Here is a 13,614-nt window from a genome sequence, read left to right as displayed (position 1 = left end):
AGCTAGCCCTATTGATTGGTTGTGATTTGTTGATCAGGATTTCCCTGAGAGGCTGCAATCACATCAAATTCATCACTATTTCCTTCTCCCCAAATGATACCAGATACTCTGTTCTGTGAATTCTCAGTGCTAAAGTGCTTGGTTTAAATGAGTTTCTTCTTAAAATCAGCAAGTCAAGCGACCTGATAGCCTGCCAGGGCTGGGTGGGTGAGATGGATGGACAAGGGAAATGAACATCAGGTGTGCTCTGCTTGGTTCCAGGTGGCAGGAGCAATGCAGAGAAATTGCAAAGATAGATTTCAGTTTCATATAAAGTCTTCCTTAAAGCTTCCCTCTGAGACCATCTCCAATTTATCCTTTATATATCTTATTTACACATCATTGTTTGCGTGTTGCTGCCCTTCCTTTTATCCTCAGAGCTTAGACAGAGCCTGGAGCATAGTAGGCACTTAATGATTCTTGACTTGACTTGATCTGACAAAATTGATAACAGTGTGAGTTGTCCAAAAGTATGACGTAATGCTTCAGGGTTTATTGGGTTTCCTGTCACTGGAGGTCTTCATTCAGAAGTTGGGTGAGCATTTATCAGGAATACAGTAGAAGGAATTCCTACTGAGGTAAGGGTAAGACCAGAAAACCTCTGAGGTCCCTTCTGATTCTAAATCTGGGCAATGGAACTCTCTCTGTTCTAGAACGTGGCAGATCCCAGCCCTAGTGTGGGCCTGGCAAGAATAATACAGAAACTAAAGCCAGAAATCTATACACTACCTAGGATTTTCCTAAAGAAAAACTGCTATTTTCATTTTTGGAGACTATGGGGGTTGGGGCTGAATGAACTCTGGGTGATTGGCCATGCAGTACAGAAGCTTTCCTCCTTTAGAACAGTGGTGTGAACCTAGCCCACCTCTTTGTGTATGAATGCCTATACCTTCCTTTACCGTCACAGGGCTTAGTGTATGAAAGGAGTGGTAGGTCTCCTTCCTGCTCATCAGATCTATCTCCTTATAACTGGACCCCTCAAAGGAGCTTTAGAACTTCCTGAGTTATATGAAGAAACTGATCTGCACTTCACTGCTAACATCAGCTCTGGAAAAATACATTTTGCTAAGAAGGCAACCTTTTCAGACCTGGAGTAGAAAACTTATTAAAGCTTAAGCAGTTTTGTCTGGGAACATGTGAATTGCTAGCAGGAAAACTTAAGGAAAACCTTTTTTACATTTTTTTTATGTAGTCATATGAAAATAACCACCATTTTGTAGCATATTTTGGCACATTTTTGCCCCTCCCTTTCTGCAAACATACATCCTTATTACAAAATACAAATTGTAGACCATTTCTTATAAACACTGAATAAGAAACTTTAGAAAAAACAACACATTCCTTGGTCTCTGTTGCTGCTAATTTTCTTTCTTCCAACAACCCAAATAACCAGACAAAAGGCATTCCTCATTTTTGTGTCATCTTGAATTCAGAATGTTGAAAACTGCGCTCCATTCCAGAGGGCTTCCAGTGATATACCCCTTGCTCCTTGCGGTGCCATCACCAACAGCATGTTCAATGGTGGGTGTCTTCTGTCATCCTTCGGGTTTATCCACTTCAGTGAGTGCAGTCAGTTAAAATGTCCAGATCACCACCTCTGCAGCAAAATTACACTTTTTAAAAATCTACATTTCTAAAATGCATCCTCCCTCCCTTAGCATGGTATCCTGTGCATAGTTATATAGTGAATAGTTATTGAATTAACTTTATTTGAATTCCTACACTGGGCACTGGATTATAGTACTCAGTTTGCAAATTAGTAGACATAGACTTAAAATGAAAGTTGGAAGAAGCCTTGCAGATCATCTAACTTAACCACTTCATTTTATAAATGGGCAAACTGAGACCCAGAAAGATTTGGGGAGTTCTTCTGCAATACCACCTGCTTCCAAAGATTCATAAATTAATTTTCATTCATTATTAATTAATCAATTAATGAATTTAATTAATTAATTCATGAATTAAATTCGAACCAAACATAATTGGAGTATTCACTGGAAGAACAATCAGTCCCGATTGCTTTTGTTAGTCATATGTGTATTAAAATCCCACTAAACGTCGCTATTTTCCAAATTCAGTCAATTTAGAAAAGAATGATTAAGAACCAATTATGTAAAGGCACTATGTATACAAAGAGAGATAGGACAAAGACCAAGGAGTAATTGGAATGAGGGGACTACTCTGCCAGTGACTGTTAAACAAGGAAGAATAAGGTACGTGCCAAAGAGAGGTTTAAGCAAAATACTGTGAGAAATTTGAGCAGGAAGAAATCTCTTTCATGTTAAGGAGATCATAGGAGTAGGGAAGGATTCATGAAAGAGACAGAATGTGAGTTAGGCCTTAAAAGAAGGGCAGTACTTCAACAGAGAGGGAATCATAATGACTTGAACATAATAAGAGTTTAATAAGCATCTATTTAAATAGATTGTTTAGTTGGGGTTGGGAAAGAGGAAGAGGAGGAGAGGAGAATCTATGACAGGTCTAGGTGACATTATGAACAAAAATAAGAAGACTGGAGAGGGGATAACAAAAATGGGGGTTGGACAAGGGTCCAGTGAGTCAGGCACGTAAAGTAGTGGTTAGGAGCTGGTTGGGAGGTTTTAGTGTCTCTTTTGGTTTTAGAAGGTAATAGGAATTTTGCACCAATACCAACCACCCAGAAATAGTCATAGGACATACACAAAAGGGGGAAAAACATAACTGAGTAAATGGTAGTAGGGTTAGAGAATGGACTTTTAGCTAGGAGTTGGCCATTTCCCAGTGTAGCCTGGCTATGTGTGTGTTATAGTACTAGAGAACTTACCCATGCACATGATAAAGTTTCTCTGGATTTCCCTACAGACACTATTCTTCTGTCATACTACCCTAACTCATCTACAAGAATCAATGTCCCCCTGCTCAGCAGTGACATTACGTAGTGGACCGATAAGCATGTCAAGTTTCAAAATCCCAAGTCCAGTGACCTTTCCAGTGCATTTGCAGGTAAGGCCCATTAACACCATCCTTGTCAGTTTATCTCACTTTAGAAAGGTAGTTGGGGGGAAGACATCCAGTCCCACCATACATGGCAATGAGCAGTGTGTGGTAGGAGCATGACCAGCAGCCTGCCACCGTAAATTAATATTGTATGTAAGGAAGTGGGACAAACCACCATCTTTCAGATGCTTACTGCTCCCTTTTGTAGGATATTTTCTTCATAAATTTTGCACTGATTCCCCAGCTTGGGAATGGCTGGGAATTTCCTTCCTCCCAGCCCTGCCCTTTGGATTTGTTATTCTGATGAAATCTGGCATGACCTGAAATGGTCTCTCTCTGGTTCACCCTCTATGATCATGATCTTTCCCCAATTTTATTCTTACCGTTAGGCCACCATATTCTAGACCTCCATCACCCCTAGCCTGAACTCTTAGCTCCCTTCATTCAGTCTTTTCCATCTTCAGTCTCCAGTCCAGATTCACATAGCTGCCAAATTAAAAGCCTTAAAGTATAGTTCTGACCGTGTCACTCCCCTGCTTATTGGTTCCCCATACCCTTAGGATAAAATATAAACTTTTTGAATTTAGCATCCTTCCCATTGAGACATTAAGCAAAAATGGCTTGTTATTTTCTAATTGGCCTCCTGGTTCCTAGGGGGAATTCTGTATGTTCCTGGATGGTCTGTGATGCATAGCAGAGAAAATCAGAAAACTTAATACTGCTGCTTAATGTCTTTGAAATACAACTTAGATGAACCTGGTCTTCTGAGGAAGCTGATATTTCTCCTGTCCCCAGAATAGGAGGTTCTGGGATACTCTGGGCAGGTCACAGCATAGGGAAAGGATGTTGAAGTGGTGACATCAACAAGTTCGATCATGTCGCCCACAGCAATTAGTATTCCCAAGTCAAACCACTGTGGGAAAGAGAAGGATGCTTCAACCAGCCCAAGGTGGAGGAACATTCTTGTTTCCTTCCACAAAGGAAATCTCTCTAATTAAGAAGAAGGGTTTCAGAAGTGGAGGTGGAAACATACAAAAGCACAAGGAAGGTTGATCCTGCTAGGCGGCACTTTTTTTTGTTGTTAGCATCAAGTGTCCCACAGTTGGAAAAGAAGGCTGGGTTTCTCTGGAGGAGACATTGGTCCCATCTGCAAACCATGTGACTGAAAACTTCCCTCTTCAGCGCATTAAGTCTTATATATCCTGAATGTCACAGAGCAGGCTTTACAAGAATGGAAAGTCTGTTAAGTTATCGTTACTTAATAAAAACTGATTAGGAAAAAAAACTGGATAGCAAAATGACCAAAAAAGAGATTGAGAACCAGCCAATTTTCCCATCAGTTTTTATTGAATAATGATGAAATTTCCCAATGTTTTAGCATGATTTTTATCAAACACGAATCTCTTGTGTGTTTCAGGTTCTATTTCTGCATTCTATACTTTATTCCATCAATCTATTTCTCTATTTTTCCCCTAGTGCCCAAAAGCTTTTACAATATTGCCTTATAATACATTTAAAATATACTGGGCCCAACTTCCCTTCAGCTGTTCTTTTTCATAACTATTCTGGATATTTTTGCCTGAGTGCTTTTCCATATGAATTTTGTTAGGATTTAATTCTATTGAGTAGCCTGTTGGTATTTTTATTGGAATTGCACTAAATATATATATTAATTTGGAAAGTCTTGTTTTCATTATGAGGCAGCCGGGTGGCTCAATGGATAGAGCCCTGGGCCTGGAATCAAGAAGACTTGAGTTCAAATCCAGCCTCAGACACTTATTAGCTATGTATCCCTGGGCATTTCACTTAACCTTGTTTGCCTTAATCCACTGGAGAAGGAAGCGGTGAACCATTCCAGTATCTTTGCCAAGAAAACCACATGGACGGTATTGGCGTGCTGTGGTCCATGGGGTCACAAAGACTTGGACACAACTGAACAACAGCAACAAATTTTCATTATGCTAGATCCACCTAACCACATACAAAAGAATATCCCTCCATTTGTTTAGTTCTTGATTTCTGTCAAAATAATTTTGCAATTGTATTAACATATACTTCTTGTCTATCTAGATAGACTAACGTCCTAATGATTGAAGCATTTTTGTTGTTGTTGTCAATGACATTTCTCTGTAAGTTTCTCTTGATTTTTGTTGGTGATGTATAAAAGTAATTTTCTGTTTTTAATTAGAGATGCTATTGACCATCAATCTTATTGGTATTTTCAAATGCTCAGGTTTTAGTTTTATTTATCATTTCAGTTGTTTTCTTCTTTTCCTTTATATTAATCTGAACTCTTATTTTGGCAAGTTCTCTGTTTTTCTGTTGGTGTGTTGCTTTTCCTCCTTTCCTACCTTTTCAAAATGCAGATTTATTTCATTAGTTTTCTGTTTTGCATTCTTTTTGATATAGGCATTCAAATCAATACTTTTGCCCCTGAGCACTGCCTTGGCTGCATCCTATATGTTTTTTGTGAAATATACATATTATTATTGCCTTTGATATGACCTATTATTTTTGATTTTTATCTGCTGATTATTTAATAAATAGCCTTTTAGTATTAACTTGGATTTACATATTTTGTTCCTCGTATTTATTACTTAACTTAATTGTATTATTAGTCATAAGTGTAGTGCAGAGAATTTCTATTCTTCTATATTTATTCATACCTTCTTTGCAATCCAGACAATGGTGTGCTGATAAATGTTTTAACAATCAACTCTCTGAGGAAAAAAAAATGTCTACACAACACACTTTTTAAGTTTGATCTACATTATTAACATTTTCTCCACCTCTTTTTTTTTGGGGGGGGAGGGCAGGGCAATTGGGGTTAAGTGACTTGCCCAGGGTCACACAGCTAGTACATGTGTCAAGTGTCTGAGGTTGGATTTGAACTCAGGTCCTCCTGACCCCAGGGCTGGTGCTCTACTCACTCTGCCACCTAACTGCCCCTCCATCTCTTTCTTAAGTCTTGACAATCCACTAAACAATAAATCAAGCCCTGATTTGTAGTGTTTGCCTATTTCTGAGGTGTAAATACTTACACTAAAAATTTAACAATCAACTCTCAAGAGCCAGTTCAAGCCAACCCAGCTCACCCCTGAAACCAGATCAACTTTCGTGCATGTGGCGTGTGTATTTTTGAAAAGTGTACACTCTTTGGTTTTCCCATTGAATTCTTTTCATGTATCTATTAAATCTAACTTGTTTAATACTCTATTCAGCACTGTCATTTCTTAATCTTTTTGCTTGATTTAGTGGGGCATTAAAATTCTCCATGATTATTAATTTTATACCTAATTCTTATAGGAGAGATAGCTAACATTTTGGGTGTCAGAATCCCAATCTAAAGAGATCTTAACAGATTTGAATTGATAGAATATATTGAATAAGATATCATTTAATAAATATGAATGCAAAATTCCCCTCTGGGACCCTAAGCCCTGGCCTGAAGAGTCATATGCTCAGATTCTTAGTGTGAGTTCATTTCCAGGATCTAATTCATGACTCTTGGAGCATCAGGATGCTGAATGAGTAGGACATTTGGTTCCACAATGTCTATACTTGTAAAATGTTCATTCATTCAATAAGTATTCATTAAGTTTAGCGTGGACAGCTAGGTGGCACAATGGATAGAGTACTGGGGCTGAAGTCAGGAAGACCCGAGCTCAAATCTGGCCTCAGACACTTACCAATTGTGCAATCCGGGCAAGTCACTTAACCCTCTTTGCCTCAGTTTCCTCATCTGTAAAATGAGCTGGAGAAGGAAATGGCAAACCATGCCAGTAGCTGTGCCAAGAAAACCCCAAATGGGGTCATGAAGAGTTGGACACAACAAAAGTGACTGAACACCAACAACACCACATGATTCACCTTCATATACTCTACAACCCAGCCAAACTGGCCCCCTTGCTATTCCTCATACATGTGTCATTTCCCATTTCCTTGTCTTTGCACTGGCTGTCTCTGATGCCTGGCGTGCATTCCCTCCTCATTTCTGTCTCTTATAATCCCTAATTTCCTCCCAAGTCCACCTTAAGCGCCACCTTCGGCATGAAGCCTCAGCTGATTCCCCCCAGCTGCTAGATCTCTCCCCTGTACATAAATTACCTTGTATTTATTTTTAATATCATCTTGTACATCTTTTTGTCTCCCCCAATAAAATTTAAACTCCTCCAGGGCAGAGACTGTTTCATTTGTCTCTCCAGTGCCTAATACAGTGCCTAGAAGATAGCAAGTGCGGAATAAATGCTTGTTTATTGATTCCATAAACTTCTGTCTGTCCCTGGCAGCAAGCACAGTACTCTGCTCACATATGTGCGGTAGAAGCTTTTTTTTAAGAAAGAGATTGTGTCAACATGATTCATGTGGACATATGTTCCGTATGATTGTACAGGTATAGCCTATATCAGATTGCACACCGTCTTGGGGAGGTGAAGGGGAAGGAGGGGGGGAATTTGGAACTCACAATCTTATAAAAGTGAATGTTGAAAACTAAAAATAAATTTTTTAAAAAGTGAGAAAAAAAGAGAGAGATTATGTCTCCCTGTCTTGCCCAGACTGAAAGTACAGTGGCCAAGTGGCCCAATCCTGAAAGCTTTAACCTGCTCTCTTTCACTGACCTGGCTCAATGCATGCCTCCCTAGGCAGCCTGGTGGCCCTCCACTCTCAGAGGCTCACCATAGTCCAAATAATAGTGATAATAATAACTAACATTTACATAGCTTTTACTATGTGCCAGGCACTTTGTGTGCTAAACTCTTAACAATTAACTCATTTGATCCTCACAACAACCCTGCGGGATAGGTGCAGTTACTATCCCTATTTTACAGGTGTGGAAAGTGAGGTCACACAGCTAGTAAGTGTCTGAGGTAAGATTTGAACTCAAGTCTTCCTGACTACCGGACCCGTGCTTTATCTACGGTGTCACCCAGCAGCCCGTCTCCCCCAATCCCTTGGTTTCTTTCCACAGGAACTGCCAAGCCCCCTTACTGGAGGAAGCCGGTGTATCAGTTGGACCAAGAGAATCCAGAAAACAATGGCTTCCTCAACAATGATTTCATTGTCTGGATGCGGGTAGCAGCCCTTCCCACTTTCAAAAACCTATCCCGGCGCATCCACAGAATCCAGCAGTTTGCGCATGGCCTCCCCGCCGGGAATTACAGCCTTGACATATCCTACAGTATCCTTTCTCCATCTGCTCCCTGCAGAGCATGAGGGGCATAAAGGCATACTATTTACGCTTTAGGGACAGCTGGATGGAGCAGTGGATGGAATGCTGGGCCTGGAGATAGGAAGACTCATATTCTTGAGTTCAAATCCAGCCTCAGACACTTACTAGCTGTATGACCCTGAGCAAGTCACTTAACCTTGTTTGCCTCACTTCCTCATCTGTAAAATGAGCTGGAGAAGAAAATGGCACAAATCACTCCAGTATCTTTGCCAAGAAAACCCCAAATGGGCTCATGAAGAGTGGGACACAACTGAAAATGACTCAACAACAAATCTAATCTTTCTCTCCTCCAACGCCTAATACAGTTTAATGCACAGTATGGTGGTAAGGAAAAAAAATTTAATGGGATTTATTTTGTCCAAATTAAGTCAGTGGTTTAGGTACTGTTTAATGTTTTGGCCTCACAAAAATGGGGGGGGGGGTGGAGAGAGAATGAGACAAACCTATAACTTGTCACTTAAGCAACCTTGCTATTGACCCCACCACATAGTTTGGAAATAATGGGGAATTATTTCTCTATCCCAGCTCCCTCCACCTCACCCATGTAGCAGAACATGCAGTAACTTCTGCCTGTATGTCAGTCAGTGTTCCAGTATTTCAGAGGATCGTAGTCTTAGAACTGAAAGAAATCTCCGGAGTCATCTACCCTTTAATTTTATAGATGAAGAAAGTGATGGAGATGGTACCCTGGTCAAGGTTAAACAGAGAGTAAGTAACAAAGGCAAGATTGGAACTCTGGTCCAGTGACTCCAAGTTCAGCTTTCCATGTTCAGTGCTCTCTCCACTGCCCCACACTGCCTTTCCTGGGATCCGTGATCTCATTGATGGGAATATTCCCTCCAGAGATATAGGTCATAATGCAGAGGTGAAAAGGATCTCCGAGTGCATCTAGTTGTTAAAAGTAAAATTCCTTGCTCAGGTGAATTAATGAGGCAAAACAAGATAAAGAAAATTAAAAGGAATTTATTGAAAGTACAACAAGGTAGCAACCCATGGATGGGCTCGTCATTGGAGATGAGCAGAGGATTCAAGATGGAGCCAGCTTTTATCGATAACTTTCATAATAAGATAAAGATGATTCAGATGGGTCCACACAGTAGAAGGGGATGGGCCATTACATCTCAGTTCCTCCCCCATGGCCTGTATGTGATGTTTAGCAGGTAGGGGTACAAACCATAGGTAGAGTTACCTGAAGAATGCCCTAACAGAGCTTCCCCCAACACTGATTTACAAGGTGACTGAGAACAATGGGTCAATATAGTATAGCCCCTGTTAGAATAGGATTCCCCTACAATATCCCCAAAATCACAATGTTGGGGATAATCTTATCTTCTCAGGGAGAGGAAAAAAGGAAGAGAATAAACATTTATATGTTTATTTGTATTTATATGTTTATATAAATACTATGCAGGAGGCACTGTGCTGGGCACTTTATAAATATTCTCTCATTTGCTTCTCACAACAACCCTGGGAAGTAGATGTTATTATTATCCTCATTTTACAGTTCAGGAAACTGAGGCAAATGGAGTCTTTCTTTTTTTATGTGACTTGCCCAGGGTCACTCAGCTAGTAAGTGTCTGAGGCTGGATTTGAACTCAAGTCTTCTTGACTCCAGGCCCATTGTAGCCCCTCTGGGTAATGACAGCCTGGGCAGTAAATAGAAAGATCCCTAGATCCCTAGAGAGTCTGAAAGACTGTCTGACTCCCATCTCTGCTGCTGCATGAGCAACTGTGGGCAAGTCTGTTCACCTATCTGGGCCTCCATCTCTCCTTCTATTATGTGGGGATGAAAGGTAGTGTTGCCTAGTGGATAGAAAGCTGGCCTTGGGGACAGGAAGACTGAGTTCAAGTCCTGGCCAAATCAATCTCTCACTGCCCCGGATAACTCTAGCTTTCCACACCAATGTAATGGTTGGTTTTTTGTTTTGTTTTTCCCATCTGTCTGGGAAAGTTAGAGGCTGAGAAATACCCTATTACTACTCAGGGGGAAAGACATTCAACCTGTGAGAAGACCCTCCTATCGCCATGCAAAGAAAGGCAAGTTGTAGTTGGGCAGCCTCCAAGAGGGGCAGGAAAAAGGATGCTGATGGGTAGAGGTGAGGCCCGAGGCTAGAGGGGTCAGAAGAATGCTGATCTAAAAGGAAAATAGGACTAGTTTCCCATCAGGCTTCCTAGTGCCTGAAATACCAGCTGCCAGGGGATTTGAGGCCTTTCAGGGCCTTGCTGGGAAATGCCTCTTTTCTGTTCCGTTGCTAAGAGATGCCATTGTTTGTTTATTATTTTGGTTTACAAAAGGCACCAGCTGTATAAAAACCTCAGGCCACATGTATAATCACAATGATGTCATTAAATGCTAATGAGAGCAGACAGGACTTCAAACACTTTCTCCTCTGGGGAATTATGAACTTTTAAAAACCTGAAGAAGGAGCCTGTGTTCCCATGTTCCCACCAAAAATGTTTTGCCACTCAGTTCTTTTTCTTTGCTCACTCCTGGTGGATAACAGTACCAGAGGGTTCACTTTAGTATAACAGGTTCTTGTGGGCACAGGGAAGTGACCTAGCCACCAGCTCCCAATTCATAAAACAAAAGGTGAATCCAGCCTAAGAGCTGTAGAGGTCCTTTTTCTATCTTTTGGTTTGATGAAAGAGAGAGAGAGACAGAGAGAAAGTCTCTCCTCACTTAATAATGCTAATGATTTATTTATGTGATAAATAGAGCCTGCTACACTTAATGAACTGAGAGCTGGCCTCTTTGAAGACCTGAGTTCAAGTCACACGTCTGACAACACTGGCTGCATCACCCTGGGCAAGCCATTTACTTCAGCTCTCTAAGATTATGGGCAGCTAGGTGGTACAGTAGATAAAGCGCCCAGCCTGAAGTTCAAAATCTGGCCTCAGACTCTTACTAGCTGTGCGACCCTGGGCAAGTCACTTAACCCTGTTTGTCTCATTTAACTCATCTGTAAAATGATCTGGAGAAGGAATTGGCAAACCACTCCAGTATCTTTGCCAAGAAAATCCCAGATGGGGTCACGAAGAGTTAGACACAACTGAAAAATGACTCAACAACAACTCTTAAGATTATAAGGTGAAGAGACAGGGAAGTTCTCTGTAACCAAAGAAATCGAAATTCCAGTCCCTCTCTCTGTTTTTTGGTTGTTTTTCAGTCATGTCTGATTCCTCACGACCCCATTTGGAGTTTTCTGGTCAAAGATACTGGAGTGAGTTGCCATTTCCTTCTCAAGCTCATTTTACAGATGAGGGAACTGAGGTAAACAGGGGTAAGTGACTTGCCCAGGGTTACACAGCTAGTAAGTGTCTGAGGCCAGATTTAAACTCAGGTCTTCCTGACTCCAGGCCTAGTGCTCTATCCTCTCTCTGTTGCAGCATCCTCATCTGTTAAGTGGAAATAATGATACCACCTACCTCACAAAGTTGTGATTATCAAATGAGATTACACGTGTGGGACACTTTGTAAATGTTAAGGCTAGCCAGTTGTGTTGGTAAGCAAAATGGCCTTTGTTTTCTTTGAGTAATCCTTACTAGGTGCTAAGCCCTAGGCCCAAACCCCTATTAGGTGTAAAACCAATGTGGGTGTGGATTGGCAACTAAGGTGGGGCCCAAGGTGGGGCTAACTCCAGGGAGGGCCTAGTTTACATGTCTGGGACAGCAGAGGCTTTTAGACCACGTGGGTTTAAGTCCACCTCTTTGTGACAATTCTAGGTGAGTCGAATGTGTGACTCACCCCTGACGCTGAAAAAGATATAAAAACCAGGGGTTGGCTGTCTGTTCCTTGGAGCTCCTCCCTACAGCAGTGGTGGCGCGTGACTCTGGGCCAGCCCTTGTTCTGAGCTCCCGGGCCGAACCTAGATGTTGGTAACTATGAATTGTATTGGGTCTGTCTGTTAATGTTTGTAATTTGTTTGTATTTTGTTGTGAAGTTTAGGGTGCTGGCTTTTTCCCCTGAACTAAGTGAATGCCGTCTGTATGCTGGATTAAAGTAAGCTTGTCAACCCCTTCACCTTGCTTTCCTTAGTTAAGCAGATCAAAAGAACCTGTGCTGTTGGCAGCTTTCTGGGTGCTGGCTGTGGGTGGATCTTAAACCCCCCTGGGAGCTGCTAGCTGGATTGTTGAAACACTAGTCTTAGCTATTTATGTTATGTGGTGTAGAATTGTATCATATCAAATCATAACATATTGCATTTTGTTGTTTTATATTTTATGGCATTATATCATGTCATATGTCATATTCTATGGTATAGTATAGATTAGTATAGTACAGTATTTGTGAAATACTGAAACATATCCTTAACAAACCTTCCCAGACTTCCCTGTTACCATATTCAAAGGGAAAAAGGGAATGGTCCTTTCCACAGTGACGTGGAGCGGAGGGAAGAGCTTCTTTCTTGGTGTTGCCTATACAGCCACAGGAGCCATGACGGCAGTTCACTTAAAACTGAAAAAAAGGAAGGCATCCTTCCAACCTTAAAACTGGCCAAGGTCAAAGCAAAGGTGGAGAGGAACAAGAGGGGGTGGGCCTGTGTTCAGAACTTCCAACACCTCGGTCAAAACCCCAGAAAAGGATTGCAGTGACTGAGTTGTTGTAAGCAGAGTGAACTGTACTTAGTGACCAAGTTCCATTGCATGCACAGGGTGCCCAAGAGAAGTAGAACTATATTAAATACATAATAATTACATACTTTCTAATTCAGGAATGCAGATTCATCTTAAATAGCATACACCATAATTTCACTGAAAAAATATGGATAAGCAAGAATAAAAATGAGATGAACAAATCTTATGAATAAAGTACATTTTAACATCTCTTACTTACTCAGTATGTAATTCCTGTGGTTCCACTGGGAAATCCCAGAGGAATGAGTTTGATTATTTATAAACCAAAACAATGGGTTATTGTCAAGTAGAATCAAACATCTCCTGAGATCCATATTAAGTTCTGTTAGCTAGCCTCTTTTTTCAGATATTTGAGGCCACCATGCCTCAAGGGAGCTCAGGTAGCCTCTGTGATCCCTGCTATTATGTTCTTTTTAAGTTTTTATTTTATTTTTAAATAATAAGCATTTGTTTTCTCTCCTTACCACGTCTTCAATTTAAAAGAAAACTATTTAATAAAACAAATTTCCACATTGGTCATGTTCAAAGGTGTGTGTCTCATTCTGTATACTAAGTATATCACCTCCCTGTCAGGAAGTAGTAGTATAGATCATCATTGGTCCCTTGGAATTTTGGTGGATCAAGATTTCTTGATCAAAGATCTTAAGTCTTTAAAAAAGTGGTTGATATTGTATAAATTGTTCTGGTTCTGTTCACTTCACTCTGCATCAGTTCATATGTCTTCCCAAATAAAG

The 13,614-nt window shown here is 40.7% G+C and overlaps 1 protein-coding gene across 1 annotated transcript in view; it reads left to right on the top strand.

Annotated features, from left to right (window-relative positions):
• The window catches only part of LOC118837179 (cell cycle control protein 50C-like), a 37,542-nt gene extending 24,808 nt beyond the window's left edge, over window positions 1-12,734 (top strand). The window contains 4 exon segments of the mRNA XM_036744135.1: window positions 1,473-1,560; window positions 2,881-3,021; window positions 7,985-8,194; window positions 12,571-12,734. Coding sequence (XP_036600030.1) covers window positions 1,473-1,560; window positions 2,881-3,021; window positions 7,985-8,194; window positions 12,571-12,734 — 603 coding nt within the window.
• Window positions 12,735-13,614: the final 880 nt, after the last annotated feature.

This window comes from Trichosurus vulpecula, chromosome 2, assembly GCF_011100635.1.
Source record: "Trichosurus vulpecula isolate mTriVul1 chromosome 2, mTriVul1.pri, whole genome shotgun sequence".
Taxonomy (NCBI): Eukaryota; Metazoa; Chordata; class Mammalia; order Diprotodontia; family Phalangeridae; genus Trichosurus; species Trichosurus vulpecula.
The sequence above is the reverse complement of the archived record's forward strand: the minus strand, read 5'-3'. Positions and strand labels throughout refer to the sequence as shown.